The sequence below is a fragment of the Pseudophryne corroboree genome, chromosome 4 (assembly GCF_028390025.1).
Source record: "Pseudophryne corroboree isolate aPseCor3 chromosome 4, aPseCor3.hap2, whole genome shotgun sequence".
NCBI lineage: Eukaryota > Metazoa > Chordata > Amphibia > Anura > Myobatrachidae > Pseudophryne > Pseudophryne corroboree.
In genome coordinates, this window is record NC_086447.1 from 147,633,583 (window position 1) to 147,660,266 (window position 26,684).

Below are 26,684 nucleotides of genomic sequence, written 5' to 3' on the forward strand. Positions count from 1 at the left end.
AATAATACCTTCCATTGTTTTTTGTTCAAACCAGCATTTGTTTCTAAAAGATTTAAAGTAGGAGGTTTCAGGAGACCTTCTCCAGTCATGGTTCGGGGACGTCAGGAGTTCATTGTGGAGAAAATCCTGGACTCCAAGTTTGTGTAAGGCCAAGTACATTATCTATTTCATTGGAAGGGCTACAGTCCTGAGGAGAGAGCGTGGGTGCCTGGGAGGTTCCTCCATGCTCCTGAACCAAAAAATGGATTCTTTGAGAAATATCCCCAGATACCTGGATCTAGGGGTTTCTTAACCCCTCTTCAAAAGGGGGTACTGTTAGCATCATCTGCAGCAGGAGTTGCGCATTCCGGCCATTGCCTGGGAGCCGGGACGCAGTGTCTCCCGCTGATCTCCGCCCAGAGCCTAACAACATGCTGACGCCGGGTGCAATGCCTCCTGGTTCCAGCCCAGCAACTAACAACAGGTGGATGCTGGGCACTGGGAGCCGCCGGACTCCTAGCAATGGGGATGCCGGAGGCAGACGGAATTCAACCATTGCTTAGGGTGTAATGTACGTGCAGCAGAGCAGCTGCATTGAGTTTTGTTTAATTAGACTACAGGATTCTGACTGGTGCAAGCACCATTTATATTCCTGTCCTAGTCTCTCCCAAATTGATTGGTTATAAGTTCCTGCTTCATGTGAGAACCTGTCAGCTCAGCATATTCCTGAAGTTGGTACCTTGCCTTGTTGTGATCCTCATCAGATCCAGACCACCTTTGAATCAGGTTTTTTTGTGGACCATCCACACAGTTTCTTATCTTTGCTCGTTATTGTTTACCATCTTGTGCATTGTTGCATTCACATACACTAATTCTCAATTGCTTATACCACCCTGTGCAATGTTGCATTCTCATACAGTTGAGTTTCATTTCAAACACCATCCTGTGCATTGTTGCACTTACATTCATTCTGTTACTTGTATCTGTCGAGTATTGGGCAGTTTATCAAGGTTGCACCTTGTGAGCATCTCTCTATACCATTGTCTTGCCCAGCCTCCCATAGTCGCCTTGTCTATACATAAGTCCTGTGGGGGATCTGAGTATGGGGTGGACCTAATTCACCCTGGAAAGGCGGCAGCTAAAGGTGAAGCCTAGCTTAGCCAGTGGCTAAAGGACTGCTGGGCAAGCGGTTTTGTATGAGCGCCACCTAGTGCCATCTGATAGCCCTCGGAACAGAGTAGGCCCCGTGACAGTTCTAATACTTCTTTTTATTTGAAGACTGTCTCCCTCCTGTACCATGTTAAGAGTGTTTCTTTTGATGTTTTTAGTGTAGACATTACTTGCAATACTATACATCATTAAGCAATAATATAATTAGAGATGTGTGCGCACCCCCATGTTATAGTTTTGTTTCTAATTCATCAACAAGTTTTGAGAAATTGATTAAAAAACATCAGTAATCATTGATGGCAAGCCTACATATACATACGTGACGTAGAGTGACCATATTCTCCCTTTTACCTTGGATGCTCATGGATTACACAGGTTCTGTGGCTGGCTGACATCAAGCCTACATTTCAGCTGGTTTTAATAAGCCACAGAACCTGTGTAATCTATGAGCGTCCCAGGTAAAAGGGACAATATGGTCACTCTACATACTTGTGTTTGAATTGTAAAACAATTGGGTAGAAACTTAAAAAAAAGTAGACATATTGCCAAAAGCAACCAATCAGATTCAAGTTATCATTCCGTAGATATAGGCTTACCATACTGTCCCTTTAAACCGGGCCACTCATGAATTACACAGGTTCTTTGGCTGGTTTAATTCATCTCTGCATTTCACCTGGTTTTAATCAGCCATAGAACCTGTATAATTCATGAGTGTCCCAGTTTAAAGGGAGAGTATGGTAAGCCTATCTAGATGGAATGTACTAGTTGCTACAGCCAACACCTGCATTTTAGACATTTTAGTAAGACTACCCTTATTCTGTACTCCCATAATAAATGTATGAGGAGTCTGTTTACCTGTCTCCATCTCGCAATGCTTTCATTTGCTTTCCAATTAAACATGCAAACAAAGGTCCAATTCTTGCGCCTGGAAGAAAGTCTTCTGCTAGACCACCCAACCAGACATCAATGTTGTCAGGATGTCCATATAACTCAATCATTTTCTTTGTTATATTATGATTAGAGATTGCTCTTTGAATATCTGAGAGTGAGTTCAGTCTTGGTAATCCACAAAACTCTCTCCAGTCATTGTAGCCTGGAAACAATAGAAATGAGAGTCCTGTTAAATTCTTCAACTAGAATGGAGGCAGACAACTTTTACCTGGGTGTCATGTTGTTGGAACTGGAGAGTATCAGAGAACAACTCATCCACCCTCTCCCTAATCACATTCTGCAGTGTGTGCTGGGCTGGGGAGGAAGGCTGTAGGTGCTGAGCTGCTCCAATCACCCTCCTTTACTTGGTTCCAGCACTGTGTGCTAAAAATGAAAGTTAGTAACTAATTGAGTACTACAGTTTAAGCAATCTGCCCTAATGTTCGCCAAATCCTGGAGCTCTATCAATGGTTTTGAATATTGTGATGGGGAACATTTGATTGGTTAACTTAGAGATGTGCGCAGGCCCCCGTGTTTTGGTTTTGGTTTGAATTCATCATTGTGTTCTGGTCTTGGCAAAATCACTCTGAAGTTTTTTGGTTCGGATTCGGATTTCGGTTTGGTTTAAAATCTATAGAAAATAGATACTCATTGCTAAAAAGCTATACAAATCGATAAAAATAGCTAAAATCATGTAATTTTTGCAATCTAAATTCAGAATCGCGGGAAGATGCAAACCGGATCGGATCTCCTCGAGTGATCTGAAGCGGGTTTTGATTCCGTTTGGATCTACAAAATTTGGATGTATTCAGATTACTGGAGAATCAAACCGCACATTTCTAGCTACAATACTGCACTTGTCCAATCAGGTACCATTGACCTGGGAGTTTATACTACATGCTTTCCAAGTTCTTCTAAGGGGTAAAAACACTGGAGTAAGATCTGTGGGTTATATCTAGGTAATGGTCAGCTAAAGATATTAATATAGAGCGGAAGAAAAACAGTACTAAAAACAAAATCCCTTGATACACATCTATACTAATTCCATTTTTAATCTGAACATTTTTAAAATTCTTTTTTCCTATTTTCTAAATATGTACAGAAATATTTGTTATTTAACTTACTGAGGATCTTTGTACCTTTTGAAATAATGAAAAACAGAACAAAATGTCAATCTTAACAATAATAGTAATATATTGAAAATGACTTGGGAATGATATGAAGTCGAATGCTGTCATACTGTTTTTGCAGTAGTGTATAATATGATGACCTGAAATAACTCATGGCAGCTCTTCAGAAATTTACAGAAAGTTCTGACAACTGCAGCAAATTAATCACTGGCCTTCAGAATGCCTTTTGCTGGACAAAAGAGAAGACTCACCAGGCAAGCCATGGTCCCGACCTCGCTGCAAATTAAGAGATGCCAGATCCACAGAACCATTATTGGAAAGCACAAGCAGTTTTTCCGTTAACTCTTCATTCATCATTTCTTTTTGTGTTTGTAGCTTTGCAGATTTTCCCAGCAGACCTCTTATTAAAGGATCTATGCCACCTGAAACCATAACAAATAATAATATTAATGTACAACATTGATTGTATTTTAGAACTTGGTTACTTTCACTAAAAGTTATAAAAGGTCTAGTGCTTGATTAATTTTACACGATATGGGCAGCATGTAAACTTTTAATATAAAACACCATCTAATACTATAAACAAACACACAAACTGAGCTTTATTGAAAGAGGCCACCGCCTTAATTATAATTGTAAACATGATGGCAATTGAAAGCATGGTCAAACCATCTGCTCTGAACTACATAAGTCAATAAAGAAATGGGGGAAGCTGTACGGGATGCTATCCTGTGTTGAAGAGCCCCCCCCATTACTTTGGATAAATTAAACATGCCCCCAGTATTTGTGTGAGCCCCAAAAGACATCCCAAAAAGGCCGCCATCGCAAAAACTGTCAGGGCAAAAAAAAGGGAGCAATATAGAAACAAATTAAAGTATGGTGTACAACACTACAGCCTCTGGTGTACAACACTACAGCCTCTGTCTTCAACAAACCTACCCACTGCCATGACTAAGACCCTGTGAGGGTAGAAACGCGTAGGCGGCTGATGGTGGACGTGGTCACTGTTGTAATCTGGGGAACAACACGCGGCTGGTATAACAGCGGGAGCAGGGTCAAAGGATAACGTTAGAAGCAGTGGAAAAAATAATCACGAGAGACGGCCAGTGGAGAGACCCCCGCACGAACACCTGATAATACAGGCTCAGTGGAGGGAGAAGGTAACAGTCTGCTGTTGCAGCCGAGAGGTCAGGTGCATAGCCGGCAGCACCAAGTACAACGACCTGAGGCGAGCAAGCAGAGCCGCACAATAGAGCTAAGTCCAGAGAATCCGGTGAGATAACTTCTTTTCATCATTGCTGCTATCTGTATTTGACCATGAGAACGCTGTGAACCAGAGCTTGTAAAAGATTTGGGAGAGACTTTTTATGAATAAATGGATTTTGCTTTTACAAGTTGGGAGTAACGTTTGATGTATTGAAGCAATTTTGGTTAAGCTTTCAGCGCTGAGAGTCTTTAAAGGACACTTGTTTTAAACTTTGTTTCATATGGCTGATTAGCTGATCAGTTTATTCCAGTAAAAGACACAGCTGCAGTTGAAGTTAAGAGCGCTTCTGGAGGAGCTTCCTTATACCATTGTATTTGAGTTTTAACTTCCCACTGCCTCGCACATCTCCAGTTCCAGATTTATGTAGCCCCAGTTCATTACCCCATAAATGCAGCCCCTTGGGAACCCCAAACCATGCAATAAAGTCCCCTAAAAAGAGGAACAAACCATTGCAATTAAAAACTGGCACAGCAAGCCACTGAATCCCCTGAGCTCCAGCAAAAACATATACATCCAAAGTTGCCAAACTACACTATAGGACATCAAAAATTATAAATGAGTGACTTCTAAAGGGCTTGACAGCACCACATGCAACCAAAAAAGGCATAGGCAACCCACGTGTCAGTAAAGTGGCAACCACTAAGCATGTGCAGGATGCATATATTTTCCATAGCTTTCAGATTTCCCCCATCCTTGGGCCATAACACTAGTCACAGAATGCAGCTCCAAATGCAGAAAGAATAGGCTGCCTAGTATGCCTGCACTAAGGCACAAGACTGCAATACCATGGCTTAAAACCACCCAAACAGGGTATTAAGCACCAGCCATGCTGGGGCAGCACAGCTGTACTATGAAGCTGTAAACAATTTGTAGTATCAATATCAGAAGCAGCAAAACCAGCTGTGACCCAACAGATAGTGAGAAGCGGGATAGCATGAACATGAAGAAAATACATGCAGTGGAAGACAGGCAAGGATAAAAAGTGGTGCAGACCCACAAAAGTAAGTTATTGAACTAAGTAATGCATCTGTGATGTTATAACCTGGTGGACAACACAGTGATGTAAACAACTAATCCAGAATGCCTTCTACTGTACCACATGTACCAACATGTACTGAATGTCTAGATTCCCAGTCACAGAGCATAGCAGTACCCTGTAGGTTAAGTTACAAAACAGAAAAAAACAATAAATTAGAGATGTGCGCCAACCCCTGTCTTTTGGTTTTGTATCTGTATTAATTTCGTGTTTTGGTTTTAATTTTTCAAAAAAGGCTAAAAATGGCTAAAATCATATATTTTGGGCCTGTTTTTGTTCCTACCAGTTTATTAACCTCAATAACATTATTTTCCAGTAATTTCCTGTGAATTCTGACCACCTCACAGCTCACAATATTCTTCACATGTATTGATCAAAGGCTGGCTGGCTAAACTAAGCAACAAATTAGTAATGTTTTACAGCTATAACCAAGAAAAAGGTCTACGTAAAAAAAACCATCCCAATGCCCCCCCAAATACAGTCCATTATTTAAAGTGGTACAAGATAAAATTGTCCTTGGGTCCTCCTACCCACTTTTATGTTTTATATTTAAAAGGACATGCACAACCAAACACATTTTTTAAATTGCTACCTCAGATCACTAATGAAGAGGTTGATGATGGTGGTGTTAATTACAAATTATTATAATTTTGTCAAATAAATTTAATGAACTTGCCTCAACTTATGTAACATGAAGGAGGTGCATAGACGGTTTATGTCCCTACCTCTGCTAACTTTGGCCTCACAAAGTGAAATAGGATGCCTTCACAAATGTTGTCAGGACTGGGTAAAAATAATCCCACACCCAAGAAGCAGGGTTATTTTTTTGTCTTGCCCAGGTATCACAATGGCTTTCTTTTTTCTTTTTATCACGGGAAAGGACTACTGCCACTGGTGGCTGATTTACAAATAACATCATCAACATACTCATCCTCATCAGCGTCAGATAGTATAGAAATATCTCTCTCATCTTGTTCCACTTCCACACTCACATAATCAATAATTTTTATGTTGTTGTAACCATCTTTACTTGTACTGCTTATCCCCACATTTGCAGATGGTACAGAAATTGTCGAAGGAGTTGAAGGAGACTTCTCTAAGAGTACAGTGTGAGAAATGTCAGACCAACACATACAGTAGCCAGACACCTCTAGACTCTCCTCAGAGATTTGTGAACACAGAGTTTGTTCTTCAGCCTTAGTTTTCTTTATTTTGGATACTGACTTGTAGGTTTTTAATGTGACACCTCAACCCCTTTTTTTAACAATGTGAAAGATTTTGATTTCAGGTGCCCTTTGCTAAACTTTCTGATCCCTGGACCAACTTTAGTAGATGTTGTAGTACATGACTGGCAGCAGCCACAGTACTAGTACTTGGTTGCTGCTCCTGCTCTTCTATCGACTGATCATAATCAATATCGATGTAGTGCTTATATTTATTAATGCAGTGGCACGACACCTACTGGTCTTAATTACACACACACCTTGTACAAAAAAATTTAAACTTTTTTCAGTTTTTTCAGAAATTACAACTTCACCAAAAACTTTTGCCAGCACCAGAGTGCACTGTGCACTAATAAAGGGTTAATGCTGCCTTGTACTACGAACTCTGGGATGCAATGTAGGCTCTGAGTAGTGACAAACAACACTAGTGTGCACCAAGGGTTAATGTTGCCCTATATTAGGAGCTCTGGGCTTTAGCTGCACTGTGGGGCATGACAAAAAATACATCAGTGTGTAGGTGCACCAAGGGTTAAAACTCAACACCAGTATAACACACTTAGGGTTACAGTACAAGTGTGGCACACTTAGGGTTAATGCACCAGGTCTTGTCAAATGAGAGTTGTGGCCCATTGAAAGAATATGAAATAACATCCCTGCAGTGGGATGCACAAGGTTGGTAGCATCAATCACATATAGTATACATTATAAATAACAATAATAAAACAACATACACATGTGTAATTCATCTCTTTGTATTATAATACACATCAGCAGTTCCCATCTGTGCCTAGTTGTGCCCCACGAACAGGGTGCGTGTGCGTCTTAGACGCGCACGCATCCCATTCAAAGTGAATAGGAGAACCTGTGTATGCTCGGTGGTGAGCCTAGGCGCAGGCGCGCCTAGGCATACCGCTCGCCCCCGCCTGCATTGTAGCCACACTCAATGAGCATTGCTCCATCTGTATAAACTAAATGGGGGAAAACTAGGGGTTTCTGTACTGGAAAAAGACTTAGGTGTTCACATAGATAACAAACAGCAGTAGTACACAAAATAGGATTGCAGCAAATAAGGCAAACAAGGTATTAGCATGCATAAAGCCGGGAATTGATGCAAGGGATGAGAGTATTATACTCCCATTATATAAATCACTAGTGAGGCCACATCTCGAATACTGTGCCCAGTTATGGGCACCGTACTACAAAAAGGATATCCTGGAAATAGAAAAGGTTAAAAGACGGGCGACCAAATTGATTAAGGGGATGGATATGTTAGAATATGAGGAAAGGCTTGCTAGGCTAGGCATGTTTAGACAGGAAAAAAGGAGATTAATAAGGGACATGATTAACATTTACAAATATATAAAGGGACAATACACAGAGCTAGCAGGAGATTTGTTATTTGTAAGATCAAGACAAAAGACACGCGGACACCCAGTTAGGTTAGAGGAGAGGAGATTTCTCACACAGAGACGGAAATGTTTCTTCACAGTAAGGCCAATACTTATTTGGACTTCCCTGCCTGAGAGAATAGTAATGGCAGACTTGGTCGTTATTTTTAAGAATGGTCTAGATACATTTCTAATGGATAAGGATATACAGGGTAATGGCGGGTAAATCATGCACTATAGTAATAAAAAGAAAATAATACTAACTAAATAAATAAACAATAATAATAATAATAATAAAAAAAAGGGGAATAGACATAATGGCTAAATATTCTCCACAGTTAAAATTAGTTTGAAAAATATTACAGTGTAGGAGATCACTAACAGGTTGAACTCGATGGACAAATTGTCTTTTTTCAACCTCAGAAACTATGTTACTATGTAGACTAGAGTCTTCAAAGTGGCACGCTAACCCTCAGCACTCAGGGCCAGAGTTGTAGGAGCTGTCCCTACAAAATAAATCCTTTTATATACATTGCAGCAAGAATAGACCACTTTCCAATACTGTGGTGAAAAATGAGTCTGAGGAATATTAAAAAAGGATTAACGACCCATGCACTGTCTGATCATTTTAGAGTCCAACACAGTGGTAACATAGCAGGGATCAAACGGTTTTGTGCCATCAGACATATAAAAAACCAATGGAGGAGGAAAGACAGTAATAGTCAATTAGCAAGAGCTGAGATGCAAGCCATCTCCGAATTGGGTACATTAAAACCTGGGGGTCTGAACGCAGACTTCGAAATAAAAGGGTTTTTAAATTAAGTTGTTAAACTTGGTTTTTAATTTAGTCCTCAGTTGGTGCATATTCTACACAAACGAGTCTTTTCCATTACAATAGACTCCTTATTTGTGGTGATTTTTATTAATGCTGTGCTGCTATTTTTTTCTGTATTCCACTGATCAGTAGTCAGCTCACCATAGCAACGTGGGTTTAAACACTAGTACGTCACCGGAAGTGACGAATCGTGTTACCTTGGTTACCCGATATACAGTTTCTAAATCTGATAAGTTTTAAACTGTTTTTATGAACTTTTGAATGTTATTATTGCCTCCACTATGCACTTTATCCCACCATGGTATTCTATCATCCATTAGATGAACTCCGCGATCTCCTTAGCAACAGTGCTGCTATGCTAATGCGTCACCGGAAGTGACGTGACACGCTACTCGGGACGAGGAATTCGTGACCCGTACAAAAGATCACTTTGGCATTATAGATTTATTTATGTGGACATGTCTTTAAGATACTCCAGGCAAAACGTTTAATAGGTTGGGAAAGGGATGATCAGACTGCGTCTGTGAACCCTATTCGACCTTAATTACCCAGCTGTGCCGGAAGTGACATAGCAGGAAGTCCCATGCACAGCAGGGAACCATGGGACTTGTAGTTTCTAATGTTAAGGGGTTCAGCTGTGCACGGTGAGAGATGATTGGACACTGTCGATTTAAAAGGAAGGAAGGACCAGACAGGAGGCATACTCACACCTTGATAAAGACCCCAGGCAGGGGAAGAAACGCGTTGGTGGTGGAGGAGGCGACCCGGTCTGTGATACACAGGAATACTGCTGGAAGCTCTGACGATCCTATAGGAGGGATACCCTGGGATTATCTGTTCTGAGCGTGATTTGAACTGTCTAATCCACAGTTCAACTAAATCTGGTAATTATCCACTGTTAACTATTGACGGGAAAGCCACCTCCTTAAAAAGAACTTGATTATGCCATGCACTGCACTTTTATGCTTATCATAGTATTTTAAATTATTGTCTGTTTATTGTATATATTAAAACGGTGTTACACTATATACCTTCCATTTCTCTTGTTGCATACCTTGTATATCTCAAACGGAAAGGGTGAAAGTGAACGAACTATCCTATGGAACATTGGAAAAGCGCTGGTTAAGTGTATACTTCAATTTTTTCTGCTATCTGGACCTGTCACTTGTCTAATGCCCCATAAGCTTTTAATCTGGCTCTGCCTTCAGAGCGCCAATCACAATAAGTGGATTGTAGTATAACATGAACATTCATCTTAAATAGTATTTTGCATGTGTAAACATTTGCCGGACTAACCTTGTGAATAGTTTATCAGCCACTTGCTCTATGAAGCTTATGTATTTAATACTGCTATAAACGACCTAAAATAAAGATAGCCGTGCAGTACCCTTATTCCCCTAAGACATTTCAAATTTAAATAAAGGTAAAAATAACAGTACTTTGGGAGGAATTTTGGTCATTTCAATATGATTGATTCCAAATGCAGTATAGACTGCTTTAGCTGTACTTTAACTTGGTGCTTAAGGGAGGAAGCAGACCATTGGGCAGTACACAGTACAGTAGGTGCATAGCACTGTGCCAGCAAATGAGCAAATACTGTATATTGATCAGTGGGATGTCACCAAAGACTCAAACACTGAAAATTAGGAGCAACAGCAAAAAAAAAAAAACACCCAAAAAACGGTGTCCATAAACTGTCATGGTGTAAATGATGCCAATGATCCCATTGGTTCAATGACAGGAAGATTAATGTCTTTGATGAATAAAAGCCTAGCTAAAATATCTGATGCTCTTGAAATGTTTTAGAATACAGAATGTTAGTATGTAAAGTGTGTATTCGCTGTTATGTACCCCGAGCGCCGGTCACATGACGGCATCACCGTATGCTCGTGCCTAGTACAGACAGTGGTTTGGTTTATATCTGGTTTCACTATAGTAAAACTGTTTGCATAACATGAAGTCGTAGGGTCATAGAACATATTAATTTTATTAATAAATAAAAAAATCTAAAAATGATTGGGGCAGATGCATCTACAGACAGACAAATACTGATGGCAAAGAAAAACAAGCAGAAAAACAGCTTTTTAGCACCCTCTGTAGTGTTTCCATGACACTGCGTCTGTCCCTCGTGTCTTTTGCCTAAGGAGATACAGTAGTGGATAGATTATAGGAAGTGTGTGTTTGGGAATTCAGAGCTGGTGTCCCTTAACCCAAAGATAATCATAAATACAAGGAAAATTTTAATAAAATACATTTTGTAGCACAGTGTGAGTATTGAATAGTCACAGCCAGGATGACAGTGGACATATCTGTACCTGCCTCAGACTGGTCCAGCTGCTACACCAAGTGATTTGAGCACACGCAACTTTGCATAAACTCCTCTGGTGAATACTTTGATTTAAATGTTCACTTTGTAAATAATGTTTTTGTGTGCATACGGAAACTTATTGTACACCCCTCGTATTATATGTAGGCATTATACACCAAAGTAGAAAGAAATCTCTCTTCTAAAAGAACCAAGCATTTTAAATAACAATATGTCATTATTAATACAAATAATCAATAGTTCACATTTTGATCGTTTAAAGTAATATTAGGCTTGAAATATGCGCATCACAAAAAACAAGTAAACTTAGTTGTAAAAAATTAAACACGGGAAAGATTAATTTGATGACCTTCGTATTACCTTCTTTAATTATTCTCCAGGGACGGAAAAATACTTCATTTAGTAGAAGACTTGGGTATTGCAGGTGTTCTTCATACTGAGAGTCTAGTCTATGTACAACCGGAGGGATTGTTGCATGGCCAAAACGAAATGCTGCCGTTGAAAATACATTTGAAATGGAGGGATTGGTGTTCTCATCATATCCTTTGTATGTGCCAATATATTGCTGAAAAGCTGATAAGCCCAAAATTTTTGGAATGTAATCTCGAATAGTGATGACCTTTAAAGAAATTAAAAATAACTTGATAATACCAAATTTGCTGATGTCAGATGCAATGCAAGTATCTATTGGAAGAGAAGAGTGGAAGCCTACTGTTTACTAAATTAACTTATTTATATGATTACCTTAGATATGCCCTGATCTGAGAAAGATTTAATTTGTCTGTGTAGAATCTCAATAGAGACCCTGAAAGGAAAATTGTGAATTATGACAAAATAAAGACGGGCTCTTATTCCTCTTTTTTTTACCCCCTTTAAATCGTTGGTCACATAACCAACTGCTCACCACAGGAGTGTGAGGAATGGAGGCATAGATTAGAGGCAAGGATGGTATCATATATACTAAGCAATTATTGAAACATATGACCAAAATTACCTGTACATGCCCAACTTTCATTATAATGTAAGACATTAATAAGGGTTGTTTTCAGAGCTTTCAAGGTAAACACTGGGAATCACTTTAATTTGGACATACATCGATTTTATAAATTTAGGCTATGAATTTCCATACATTCCTATAATGCATACACATACACCCATGTGTAGTTTATTTGGTGTTTTGTTGATTTGCATCTCCTTATACCTGGAGTCTGTGAATTGGGCAGTCAAGTGTAGACCAAGTAGAGTTAGTGCGTGTTCATGTTATTTGTTACTCAAATAGATGTGAACACATCCGTAAATATGATTTTCAGGAGCTGTAGCTTTTGCAGGTGCCGAAGGGCTGGAGGAGTGGGGGCATTCAGTTACTGTGGGCATCCAGTGATCCACCGTTGCAACTGCCATATTAAACAACAGAAAGAAAAAAGTTTACCCCAAGCACACCAAAAGGGTATCAGCAATAAGACTTGAACACTATGTAATAATAGAAAATTCAGAGATCTTAGCGGCATCTATTTGCACAGATTTGGTTAAACCACCAATTCTCAGCAAGGTTTCTCTGATTCTGGTGGTCCCTAATACTACATGATAACAGCACCCACTGTGGGTCACATAATTGCTTATTACTATGCTACATGATAATAGCAAATACAAATAAGCGATTATGTGACCCACAGTGGGTGCTATTTTCATATAGCATTAGGGACATCTAGTATCAGAGAAGCCTTGCCGAGGACTGGTGGCTTAACCATATCTTTGCAAATATACAGTATGCAACTAAGATCTCTGAATTTTCTATTATCATGCAATGTTCAAGTCTTATTGCTGATACCCCTTGGTGTGCTGGGGGTACATTTATTTTTTTCCTTCTTTAGAATAAACCCTCCCTTTCATGCACCTGTAAAGTGTTACTTTACTTAATTGATTTCATACAACTACCATATTATTCAAGACATTTGTCATGTGGCTGTAGCTCAGGTGTTTTCTTAGAACACTAATACTGCTTTTACACCAAATTAAGTGAGTCGCACTTTGGAGCCTGACACGGTAGCTTCCCGGGCATAGTGCCGGCTTGGTGATGTTGCCGGTGACGCGGCGGGGCCGGTGCTTGGAGATCACATGATCTCCAAGCGCCATCCGTACATACACTATAAACGAGAGCCAAGTCGATGCGACCCGGCTTCCCGTTTACACAGCCCAGCTTGCCGGGTTGAACCCGTGTTCAACCCTGCAAGCTGCCCGAGTTGGAATACCGGGTCATTAAAACCAGATTATTCCAACTGGGCCCTTTTACACCAAACAGCAACACAGGTTATGCATGCTCATGTGCAATAACCCATGTTACTAGCTGGTGGTGTAAAAGGGGTATGACTTTCCTCATCCTTTAACATTGTACTATCCATCATTTCCTTGTTTATCCTTCCTCCGGACTAGTTCATGTAGAGTATTTACAGTATTTGCATTACTAGTCATTCGAACCGGGTGTGGTATACAAATTAGACAGTTCAAAGATAAACAGTCTTTAGGTCGACAGTCAAAAGTCAGACAGGGTCAAAAGTCCAACAGGGTCAAAAGGTCAACAGTCAAACTGTCAACAGTGTCAAAAGTCCAACAGGGTAAAAAGTCTGAGACTCAAAAGGTCCATAGGGTCAAAAGGGAGACAAAAAACTTTCTTTTTTAACTCCCCCCCCCCCCCCCCCAAATTTGATGAAATTCGTCTGCTCGCCATGGTTTTGGCTCGGTGGCTCACTCTGCTTCACTCACCACAAGGTTACTAAAGGTTATACTTTGTGACATGGATAGTAAATGAAAAAAAGTTGTAAAAGCATGAAAAACCCTAAAAACCATGTGTCGACTCTGTTGACCTTTTGACTGTCGGACTTTTGACCAGGTCGACATTTTAACCCTGTCGACCTTTTGACTGTCAACCATATGGTGTCGACCTAATGACTGTCTATCTTTTAACTGTCTATCTTTCAACGATCTCGCATTCTATCCAAATCTTATCAAAGCTCATAATTTCCTTTGGTTATTTTCCAACCCCTTTCATCTCTGATCATCTCCATCCTTCTGGATCTCATTCCCTATGTGTTCGACTTATACTAATTATGCATCTCAAACATATACTGTAAATCCAGTTTTTATTCTTTGTCTTACTACACCTTTGTCTGCCCATTTCTCATTACACATATTCCAGTGGGGAGATGTACTATGCCATAAAAAGTGATAAATTTCATGGTGACAAAGTACCAGCCAATCAGCTCCTAACTGCCATGTCACATGTTGGGTTTGAAAAATAACAGTTAGGAGCTGGTTGGTTGGTACTTTATCACAGTTAAAACTTATCACTTTCATAGCTTAGTACATCTGGCCCAGTGACTGTATTTTGTATATGGATTGAACTACAGAATTCTCCCTGCCCACTGTACAGTATAATCTCACTGACTCTTTCTCTGCTTCATCATTTACTCTCATGTATTGTATACAGTACGTATCTCTAAGTAGCCATGATCAATACATATCCTCCTAAATCTCTTTTCCACACATGTATACTGATCCCACAGAGAGTAGATTTTATTGTTTCTGCTTTTATAATGAAACGGTTTCCTTGTCACAGGGATACAAAGTAGAACTCTTCATTTAGCATCTTGCTTCAAACAGCAATAACATCATAGCAAGCAATCTTTGCTGTTTCTTGTCAAAATTCCAGATTTGTGATGTTACCAAGCTACTTATTAAGACATGTACTGGAAAAACTTGCCAAGCTTACACTTTTTTAGCTCTCAATTAGCCTTGCTGACCCTATCTAAAGTACTCCCTCACTGTCTACCTGCTAGGGCTGGAAACTGAAGACACAAACATTGGTTCATAATAGAATTCCTGACCTTATATTTATTGCCTAACACAACCATGTTACGATGAAACATTTCCATGTTTGTTGTGTTATTAGCACCGCAGAAAGAAACAGCTATTGCTTGTAATCTAATATCCAGTCCCCTTATCTGGTTTATTTTTGTAGAAAAATTTCTAATGTGTGTTCCCTTGCACCGCTTGAATCAACAGAACTGTGTTCATCTTTTTAATCAGATTTGCACCCCTTGAAATAGCAACGCAGAAAGCAAGTCATTGCATGTGATTTTATTTGTCTTCTTTACATCAGTTTAATGGCATTGTTGCTATTCCTGCAGAGTGCAAAGGGTTTAATGAAAAATAATTAGAGGTGATAAGTAATTTATTACTGCATAGTAACAAATGCAATATTACAATTATCTTCTAATCGTCTAACCCTGTAAAGCACAGAATAAAGAATATTTACTATTCTTGGTAGTCCAGAAATTATTATTATTATTATTACTACCAGTTATTTATATAGCGCACACAGTCACACTAGGGTTAATTTGTAGGGAGCCAGTTTACCTACCAGTATATTTTAGGATTGTGGGAGAAAACCAGAGTTCCCAGAGGAAACCCACGCAAGTAGGGGGAGAATATTCAAACTCCACACAGTTAGGGCCATGGTGGGTATTGAACCCATGACCTCAGTGCTGTGAGGTAGTAATGCTAACCATTGCACCAGCCATACTGCCCTATTACTATTATGTTTTACGGTAGGTTTAGTAAACCCAATCTGAGTTATTTTTAGAGATGTGTGTGCACCACCGTGGTTTGGTTTTGGTTCTCATTCATCAAGTGTTTTGGTCCGGATTTTGTCTTTGGTTTAAGGGCCTTATTCAGGTTGAGGTGTAAATTTGCTGAATTGCAGATTGGCCTATTAACGTCCGTTTGTGCATTCGCTGCGACTGTATTGCGAGTGCGCGACTCATGATTTGCAATTCTTCTGCAATCGCATTTTCCAGGGATGAGATCACAGGTTGACAGGCAGCGGGCGTTTGTGGGCATACACAAGGCATATGCGGGAGTGGTTGAGAAAACACAGGCCTGTCATGGCCGTTTTCAAGGCATGCATCAGACGTCAGCTGTGATTGCTGCGTCTTAAAACATGGCACCCGGTGTGACTGCATTCTCATTATTCTGAGTAGCCCTGGGTCAACTGCAACTGTCGACGGTGCTCAATTTTTGCAGTGTATTTGCAATTCTGCAGCTGCAGAATTGCGAACACACTGGTGAGCAGCTTGCTCTGTCCTGGGTGGACTTTTAACACGATATGAGACTCATGCTGTGCGATTCTCAGCAGTTGCAGTTCTGCTAAAATTGCAGAACTGCAACTGAAGCTGATTAAAGCCCTAGAATCGCAAACAAATTTGATAATCACGGGGGGGGAGGGGGAAACAATAAAATCAGCTAAAATCCTGTAATATTTACAATCCATAACTAGAGATGAGCGGGTTCGGTTTCTCTGAATCCGAACCCGCACGAACTTCATGTTTTTTTCACGGGTCCGAGCAGACTCGGATCCTCCCGCCTTGCTCGGTTAACCCGAGCGCGCCCGAACGTCATCATGACGCTGTCGGATTCTCGCGAGACTCGGATTCTATATAAGGAGCCGCGCGTCGCCGCCATTTTCACACGTGCATTGAGATTGATAGGGAGAGGACGTGGCTGGCGTCCTCTCCATTTAGATTAGGGTTGAGAGAGAGAGAGAGAGATTGACCTGAGGCTGTGATACTGTAGAAGAGAGTGCAGAGTTTAGTGACTGACGACCACAGTGACCACCAGACAGTGCAGTTGTTTGTTTTATTTAATATATCCGTTCTCTGCCTGAAAAAAATGATACACACAGTGACTCAGTCACATACCGTATCTGTGTGCACTGCTCAGCCCAGTGTGCTGCATCAATGTATATATATATCTGACTGTGCTCAGCTCACACAGCTTATAATTGTGGGGGAGACTGGGGAGCACTGCAGTGCCAGTTATAGGTTATAGCAGGAGCCAGGAGTACATAATATTATATTAAAATTAAACAGTGCACACTTTTGCTGCAGGAGTGCCACTGCCAGTGTGACTAGTGACCTGTGACCTGACCACCAGTATATATAATATTAGTAGTATACTATCTCTTTATCAACCAGTCTATATTAGCAGCAGACACAGTACAGTGCGGTAGTTCACGGCTGTGGCTACCTCTGTGTCGGCACTCGGCAGCCCGTCCATAATTGTATATACCACCTAACCGTGGTTTTTTTTTCTTTCTTTATAGTCATACTAGTTACGAGTATACTATCTCTTTATCAACCAGTCTATATTAGCAGCAGACACAGTACAGTGCGGTAGTTCACGGCTGTGGCTACCTCTGTGTCGGCACTCGGCAGCCCGTCCATAATTGTATATACCACCTAACCGTGGTTTTTTTTTCTTTCTTTATACATACATACTAGTTACGAGTATACTATCTCTTTATCAACCAGTCTATATTAGCAGCAGACACAGTACAGTGCGGTAGTTCACGGCTGTGGCTACCTCTGTGTCGGCACTCGGCAGCCCGTCCATAATTGTATATACCACCTAACCGTGGTTTTTTTTTCTTTCTTTATACATACATACTAGTTACGAGTATACTATCTCTTTATCAACCAGTCTATATATTAGCAGCAGACACAGTACAGTGCGGTAGTTCACGGCTGTGGCTACCTCTGTGTCGGCACTCGGCAGCCCGTCCATAATTGTATATACCACCTAACCGTGGTTTTTTTTCTTTCTTTATACATACATACATACTAGTTACGAGTATACTATCTCTTTATCAACCAGTCTATATATTAGCAGCAGACACAGTACAGTGCGGTAGTTCACGGCTGTGGCTACCTCTGTGTCGGCACTCGGCAGCCCGTCCATAATTGTATATACCACCTAACCGTGGTTTTTTTTTCTTTCTTTATACATACATACTAGTTACGAGTATACTATCTCTTTATCAACCAGTCTATATTAGCAGCAGACACAGTACAGTGCGGTAGTTCACGGCTGTGGCTACCTCTGTGTCGGCACTCGGCAGCCCGTCCATAATTGTATATACCACCTAACCGTGGTTTTTTTTTCTTTCTTTATACATACATACTAGTTACGAGTATACTATCTCTTTATCAACCAGTCTATATTAGCAGCAGACACAGTACAGTGCGGTAGTTCACGGCTGTGGCTACCTCTGTGTCGGCACTCGGCAGCCCGTCCATAATTGTATATACCACCTAACCGTGGTTACGATTACGGACATGTCGTCTACTGTCACTGCATATGATTCTCTCCCCATTGAAAGAATGGTGGAGGATTATATGAGTGACCGCATCCAAGTAGGCACGTCACACAGTCCGTACTTATACTGGCAGGAAAAAGAGGCAATTTGGAGGCCCTTGCACAAACTGGCTTTATTCTACCTAAGTTGCCCTCCCACAAGTGTGTACTCCGAAAGAGTGTTTAGTGCCGCCGCTCACCTTGTCAGCAATCGGCGTACGAGGTTACATCCAGAAAATGTGGAGAAGATGATGTTCATTAAAATGAATTATAATCAATTCCTCCGTGGAGACATTGACCAGCAGCAATTGCCTCCACAAAGTACACAGGGAGCTGAGATGGTGGATTCCAGTGGGGACGAATTGATAATCTGTGAGGAGGGGGATGTACACGGTGATATATCGGAGGATGATGATGAGGTGGACATCTTGCCTCTGTAGAGCCAGTTTGTGCAAGGAGAGATTAATTGCTTCTTTTTTGGTGGGGGTCCAAACCAACCCGTCATATCAGTCACAGTCGTGTGGCAGACTCTGTCACTGAAATGATGGGTTGGTTAAAGTGTGCATGTCCTGTTTATACAACATAAGGGTGGGTGGGAGGGCCCAAGGACAATTCCATCTTGCACCTCTTTTTTCTTTTCTTTTTCTTTGCGTCATGTGCTGTTTGGGGAGGGTTTTTTGGAAGGGACATCCTGCGTGACACTGCAGTGCCACTCCTAGATGGGCCCGGTGTTTGTGTCGGCCACTAGGGTCGCTTATCTTACTCACACAGCTACCTCATTGCGCCTCTTTTTTTCTTTGCGTCATGTGCTGTTTGGGGAGGGTTTTTTGGAAGGGACATCCTGCGTGACACTGCAGTGACACTCCTAGATGGGCCCGGTGTTTGTGTCGGCCACTAGGGTCGCTAATCTTACTCACACAGCTACCTCATTGCGCCTCTTTTTTTCTTTGCGTCATGTGCTGTTTGGGGAGGGTTTTTTGGAAGGGCCATCCGGCGTGACACTGCAGTGCCACTCCTAGATGGGCCCGGTGTTTGTGTCGGCCACTAGGGTCGCTTATCTTACTCACACAGCGACCTCGGTGCAAATTTTAGGACTAAAAATAATATTGTGAGGTGTGAGGTATTCAGAATAGACTGAAAATGAGTGGAAATTATGGTTTTTGAGGTTAATAATACTTTGGGATCAAAATGACCGCCAAATTCTATGATTTAAGCTGTTTTTTTAGGTTTTTTGGAAAAAAACACCCGAAACCAAAACACACCCGAATCCGACAAAAAAATTTCGGTGAGGTTTTGCCAAAACGCGGTCGAACCCAAAACACGGCCGCGGAACCGAACCCAAAACCAAAACACAAAACCCGAAAAATTTCCGGCGCTCATCTCTATCCATAACCCATTATTCAGATTTAAAATCTGAATTCCGAACCAAGGGAAGATATGAACCAGGACTTGATTCAGATCAGATCTCCTTGGGGGATCCACACCTCATTTTAGTTTGGATCCACAAAATTCATGTGGATTTGGATTTCTAAAGAATTGAACTTTACATCTCTAGTTATTTTCCTGGCGTGTACTGTAGTAGCAGACAGCTCTCATGGCTTTGGGCCCATGTTATGTGGTTGACTTACATACTTATACTCAAGGGTATAATTACATAGCAGGTGCAGGAGGTCCAGAGGCACCAACGAAGTAAGAATAAGTGACACTGTATAGAAAACAGAAAGGAACAACTGGCATACTTGTTATGCACACCAGTGCCAGCAGGAATGTACTGGTGTCTGAACGGAGAGGGATGCAAAACAAATGAACTCACAGACAGACTGGGGAATATGACATTACATACACAGAAGGTGATAGGGTAACAAAATAAACACAAAGTGAACAGAGAAGCCCAAAGGCTAAGAACCTGGGTGTCTCCCTAGTAATAGGAATGCTCAGATGGAAAGAAGCGAGATGTTGTGATTTAATACGTAGAGAACCCGAAATGCTGTTGCTAAGGGCAACAGCAAAATCCTAAAGGGTTACCAACGGGTGTGGCAGTAAACTCCTTGGTCAGAGATGGAATAATAGACACAAGGAGAGTCTCCACAATCCTAGTCTTCACTTGCAGTGCACTGGTTCAGCTTACTGCCACTAAACTGACACCTGAACACCTTGCACGGTGAGAAAGGATTTTGGCAGGCAAGTCTGAGAATACAGCCGCAAACTTACTAGGTTCACAGAGTAGCAAAAGAACCCCAGCAGGTTAAACGACTGACTCCAATCTTACTGCTAGGTCTGGATTGGCAGAGTGTAATACCAAATCCCAAGGCCTATTTGCAGTAAGCAACAAACAAATACAAAGTTTACACAGTACTAGCTAGCTTTCAGGAACTGACTAACCAACAAAGATTCAGCAGCATCTGCCTAACCTGAGAAGAGGGTTTATATAGCAGGTGCTGTCCACGCCCCACTCAGACCTCAGACTGTGAGCACAAAAACCAGCACCGGATCCCCTGCCGTGCACAGAGCCTGTAACCACTGCACAGCAAAAGACCCGAACCGGAGTATCAACTACGCTCAGGTTACTCCGCTAGCACTTGTCACCGGGTTTATCGGGGAACTGCGAGAAGAAAGAGCGTAACAGTCTGGGGGCATGAAGATCACAACTGCGCACCCACGACCGCTCCTCCGGGCCATACCCCTTCCAGTGCACCAAAAATGACAGCCGACCCCGAACCATCTTGGAGTCAAGAATTCTTTCAACAACAAACTCCCTCTGGCCACGTATCAGAAGAGGGGAAGGTCTTCCACTGGAAGAAGGATTACTAATCGCCCATTTTAAAAGGGAACAATTAAATGTTTTATTGATACCCTAAGAACGGGGTAGATCTTACTGAAATGCCACCGGATTGATAACCCTAGTGATCTTATAAGGACCGATGAACCGGGGGCCTAACTTATGAGATGGCTGTCTCAACTTCAAATTCTTGGTAGACAACCAGACGAAGTCTCCTAATTTGAAGCTGCAGGGTCTCTTCCGCTTATCAAAAACCCTTGTGGTCACTAATGACACAGACACAAGGGCTTTCTTCACTTTCCTCCAAATACCTCTAAGGACCGAAACCACAGAGGAACCACCAGGCGTGGAGTCCAGGGGGTCAAAATAATTGGCCTTAGGATGATGCCCATACACACAAAGGAAGGGAGAGATCCCTGTAGCAGAGTGAGCCGCATTGTTATAGGCAAACTCCGCCATGGACAGATGAGCAACCCAGTCAGTCTGACACTTGGAGACATAACACCTGAGGAACTGCTCCAAGGACTGGTTCACCCTTTCAGTCTGCCCATTAGACTGCGGATGGTAGCCTGACGACAAGCTGACAGAAATCTGGAGATCGGAACAAAATGCCCTCCAGAATTTGGCCACAAACTGGGATCCGCGGTCAGAGACCACATCAAGTGGCAACCCGTGGAGGCGCACAACATGCAGCATAAATAATTCAGACAGGCGTCTGGCCGATGGCAGCCCAACCAATGGAACGAAGTGCGCCATCTTCGAAAACCTGTCAACGACAACCCAGATGGCTGTCATCCCAGAGGATTTGGGCAAGTCCACCACAAAATCCATTGAAATGTGGGTCCATGGCTTAGATGGACTAGAGAGTGGATGTAATGGGCCAACAGGAACCCCTCTAGGAGTCTTATTTCGGGCACAGATGTCACATGCCCGAACCCACTGATCCACATCCCTAGCCACCGAGGGCCACCACACCGCCCTAGATAGCAACTCCCAAGTTCTGGCAATACCCGGGTGACCTGCCGACTTCTTGGCATGGAATTCCAGGAACACTCGCTGTCTTAACCTAGGAGGCACAAACAAAAGACCTACCGGAAGGTCTGGAGGAGCCTGCTCCTGTGCTCTAAGGACTAATGACAAGAGGTCCTGGGTAATGCCCACTTTAATACATGATGGGGACACAATGGGCAATGGCTCCTCGGTGGTCTCCTGGATTGGAGCAAAACTCAGCGAGAGCGCATCAGCCTTGATGTTTTTTGACCCAGGGCGATATGTTATCAAAAAATTAAAGCGAGCAAAAAACAAAGCCCATCGTGCCTGCCTGGCATTGAGGCGCTTTGCTGACTCTAAATATGCCAAATTCTTATGGTCGGTGAGAATTGAGACCACAAACTTAGCCCCCTCAAGCCAGTGTCTCCACTCCTCAAGTGCATCCTTAATAGCCAACAATTCCCGGTTACCCACGTCATAATTCATCTCGGCAGGCGAAAATTTACGGGAAAAGTAAGCACAGGGATGAAGGCGATTATCAGACACCCCCATCTGATAGAGCACTGCCCCAATACCCATCTCAGAGGCATCCACCTCCACCACAAAAGGACGCTCTGGATCTGGGTGTCGCAGCACCTTGGCCGAGACAAATGCCCTTTTGAGACGGGCAAAAGCCGCTTTGGCCTCACAAGACCAGTGAGCAACATCCGCCCCTTTCTTAGTGAGTGCCACCAAGGGCGCCACTATAGACGAAAATCCAGCGATAAATCGTCTATAAAAATTCGCAAAGCCCAGAAAACGCTGAAGCGCCTTCAAACTAGTGGGCTGCACCCAATCCAGGACTGCCTGTACCTTGGAACCCTCCATTTGGAAACCTTCTGGAGAGATAATATATCCTAGAAATGCGATTTGCTGAACTTCAAATTCGCACTTCTCCAGCTTCGCCCCAAGCCGGTGGTCTGAGTTTCTGGAGGACTAAGCGTACATGCTTCCGATGTTCCTCTAGGGAATGGGAGAAGATTAGGATGTCATCTAAGTATACAACTAAGAATCTATCCAAATATTCCCTGAGCACATCGTTCATGAAGTCCTGGAAGACTGCCGGGGCATTACAGAGCCCAAAAGGCATCACCAAATATTCATAATGCCCTGAGTGGGTATTAAAGGCAGTCTTCCATTCATCCCCCTCTCTTATTCAGATTAGATTGTACGCACCGCGTAGGTCAATCTTAGAAAAAATGGTGGCCGTACGAAGCTGGTCAAACAAGACCGAAATAAGAGGCAGTGGGTATGAGTTTTTAATCGTGATACGGTTCAATTCCCTGAAGTCGATGCAGGGTCACAACGAACCGTCCTTTTTACCCACGAAGAAGAACCCCGACCCAACTGGAGACTGTGAAGGTCTGATAAATCCCTTAGCCAAGTTCTCCTGAATGTACTCTGCCATAGCCTGAGTCTCATGACGTGACAGGGAGTACAACCTGCTCTTGGGAAGCTTAGCATTCGGCAACAAATTAATGGCACAGTCATAGGGGCGATGGGGAGGTAGTACCTCTACAACTCTTTTGGAGAACACGTCCGCAAAATCTGCATAACATCCTGGCAATCCTGGCAAACTTAGCTGCGAAAGCCTGACTGGAAGGCTCAAGCAACTCCTGAAACAATCAGTACCCCAACTAAGAATCTCCCCAGAGACCCAGTCAAATTGAGGATTGTGGGCCCTTAACCAGAGTAACCCCAACACCAATGGGGCAAAAGTACAGACAGTCACATAAAAGGACAATTTTTCAGAGTGTGTGGCTCCAATAAACAAAGAAATCTGGCTAGTGCAAGAGGTAATTTTACCCTGGGATAATGGTTCCCCGTTTAACCCACAAATCTCAAATTCCGATGCCAAGGGTACTAAGGGAACAGAGTGTTTCAGGGCGAATTGGCGGTCCATAAAAACCCCGTCGGCCCCACTGTCCACAAAGGCCTCAGTCTTGACAGTTTGACCGAGGATCTTCAAGGTCACCGGAATGATAAAAGTCTTCTTGGGAAATTCTGACTTCTGGCCTGACAGGATATTTCCCATCACCCTCAGGCCCTGAAGTTTTCCGGCTTTTCTGGGCATGATACTACCACATGACCTTTATTCCCACAGTACAAACATAACCCCTGCTGTCTCCTCCGCGTCTTCTCACGCGAGGAGAGGCGGGTAGCCCCAATCTGCATAGGCTCCTCGGAAAATTCCTCAGAGTCTGAGGTTCCCTTGGGAAAGAAGGAAACCTCGGTCTCCCTTTCAAGCCTGCGCTCTCTCAGCTGTCTATCCACCCGAATAGATAACTGCATGAGCTGATCCAAGCTATCAGGCAAGGGATATTGTACCAGTTGGTCTTTTAACTGGTTAGAAAGACCTCTTCGGTACTGGTGTCTCAGGGCTGGGTCATTCCACTGGGTATCATGAGCCAACCTCCGAAACTCCGTACTATAAACCTCAGCTGGCCATCGCCCTTGCTTAAGAACCGTAATCTGAGCCTCGGCTGAAGCCATCCTGTCAGGGTCATCATACAAAATGCCCAGTGCCGTAAAAAAAGCATCAACACTTTTAAGCGACGGACAGTCAGGCTGCAACCCATATGCCCAGACCTGTGGGTCTCCTTGTAGCAAGGAAATCACTATGCCCACCCGCTGAATCTCCGACCCAGAAGACTGAGGCCTAAGCTGGAAATATAGCTTGCAGCTCTCCTTGAAACAAAAGAACTGTGAGCAATCTCCAGAAAAACGATCCGGGAGATTTACTTTCGGCTCCTTAACCCCTGAAGGTACTGCTGCTGCGGGAGCTCCGCCAGCGGCCTGCGAGGTGTGCATTTTAATGGACAAATCATTAAATTGTCGAGTCAGGACCTGCACCTGATCGACCACCTGTTGCAAAGTATTTTGAGGGGTATGCTCCATATTCCCACAAAATTTCAACAGGAGTATTAGGCTGCTGAATATGTTATGCACACCAGTGCCAGCAGGAATGTACTGGTGTCTGAACGGAGAGGGATGCAAAACAAATGAACTCACAGACAGACTGGGGAATATGACATTACATACACAGAAGGTGATAGGGTAACAAAATAAACACAAAGTGAACAGAGAAGCCCAAAGGCTAAGAAACTGGGTGTCTCCCTAGTATTAGGAATGCTCAGATGGAAAGAAGCGAGATGTTGTGATTTAATACGTAGAGAACCCGAAATGCTGCTGCTAAGGGCAACAGCAAAACCCTAAAGGGTTACCAACGGGTGTGGCAGTAAACTCCTTGGTCAGAGATGGAATAATAGACACAAGGAGAGTCTCCACAATCCTAGTCTTCACTTGCAGTGCACTGGTTCAGCTTACTGCCACTAAACTGACACCTGAACACCTTGCACGGTGAGAAAGGATTTTGGCAGGCAAGTCTGAGAATACAGCCGCAAACTTACTAGGTTCACAGAGTAGCAAAAGAACCCCAGCAGGTTAAACGACTGACTCCAATCTTACTGCTAGGTCTGGATTGGCAGAGTGTAATACCAAATCCCAAGGCCTATTTGCAGTAAGTAACAAACAAATACAAAGTTTACACAGTACTAGCTAGCTTTCAGGACCTGACTAACCAACAAAGATTCAGCAGCATCTGCCTAACCTGAGAAGAGGGTTTATATAGCAGGTGCTGTCCACGCCCCACTCAGACCTCACAGACTGTGAGCACAAAAACCAGCACCAGATCCCCTGCCATGCACAGAGCCTGTAACCACTGCACAGCAAAAGACCTGAACTGGAGTATCAACTACGCTCAGGTTACTCCGCTAGCACTTGTCTCTCGGTTGCCATGACGACGTGGCAGCACAGAGCAGGAGACCCTAACAATACTACTGTACTTGCCGCAATACTAGTGTATTATTCAATACAGTGTATTCAATACACTACAATCTCAGTGGCAGATTTTACCTAACTGCAGTTAACCCCAGGTGATATCGGCCAACTCAGCTCAGTGTCAGTGAGCTGGCTCCACTGTGGCTGGCAGTGACTTCTTATTGAAAGTGCTACCTGCCAATCACAAAAACTACACGCAGTACCATTGGGAGGTGCTTTCTCCCTCTGGGACTGCCATACTGGGCTGCAATTAGCAGGCAGCGTGCTTCCAGTTGGAAGCCACTCCCTGCCTTTCCGTCAGCCTTATCTGGCCGATGCAGTCCATAGAAGCCGGTGCTTTACGCATGTACAGTCCTGTGGCCTCTTGTGAGTGGCTGGTCGAGTCTGGTACTTTCTTCTCCATGCAGAAGGTAGGAGCTGCCACTGCACTAGATCATAGAAAATGATTTGTAGACCATCTTTTTCTACCGGCCTCCCAGTGAATCACGTGCAGCAGATTTGCTATGCAGCGCACAAGGGATGAAGAAAGATGCCAGGATCAGGGAGGGTGGTAAGCAGGAGTCC

General features: G+C 42.7%; 1 protein-coding gene across 4 annotated transcripts in view; it reads right to left on the reverse strand.

Annotated features, from left to right (window-relative positions):
* Positions 1 to 26,684, reverse strand: part of TPO (thyroid peroxidase) — a 255,440-nt gene that overhangs the window by 84,378 nt on the left and 144,378 nt on the right. For all 4 annotated transcript variants that reach the window (XM_063915496.1, XM_063915493.1, XM_063915494.1 and 1 more), the window contains 3 exons: positions 11,645 to 11,903; positions 3,461 to 3,631; positions 2,005 to 2,242 (listed from right to left, as the gene is read on the reverse strand). In XM_063915496.1, the coding sequence (XP_063771566.1) occupies positions 2,005 to 2,242; positions 3,461 to 3,631; positions 11,645 to 11,903 (668 nt within the window). The remainder of the gene's footprint in view (positions 1 to 2,004; positions 2,243 to 3,460; positions 3,632 to 11,644; positions 11,904 to 26,684) is intronic.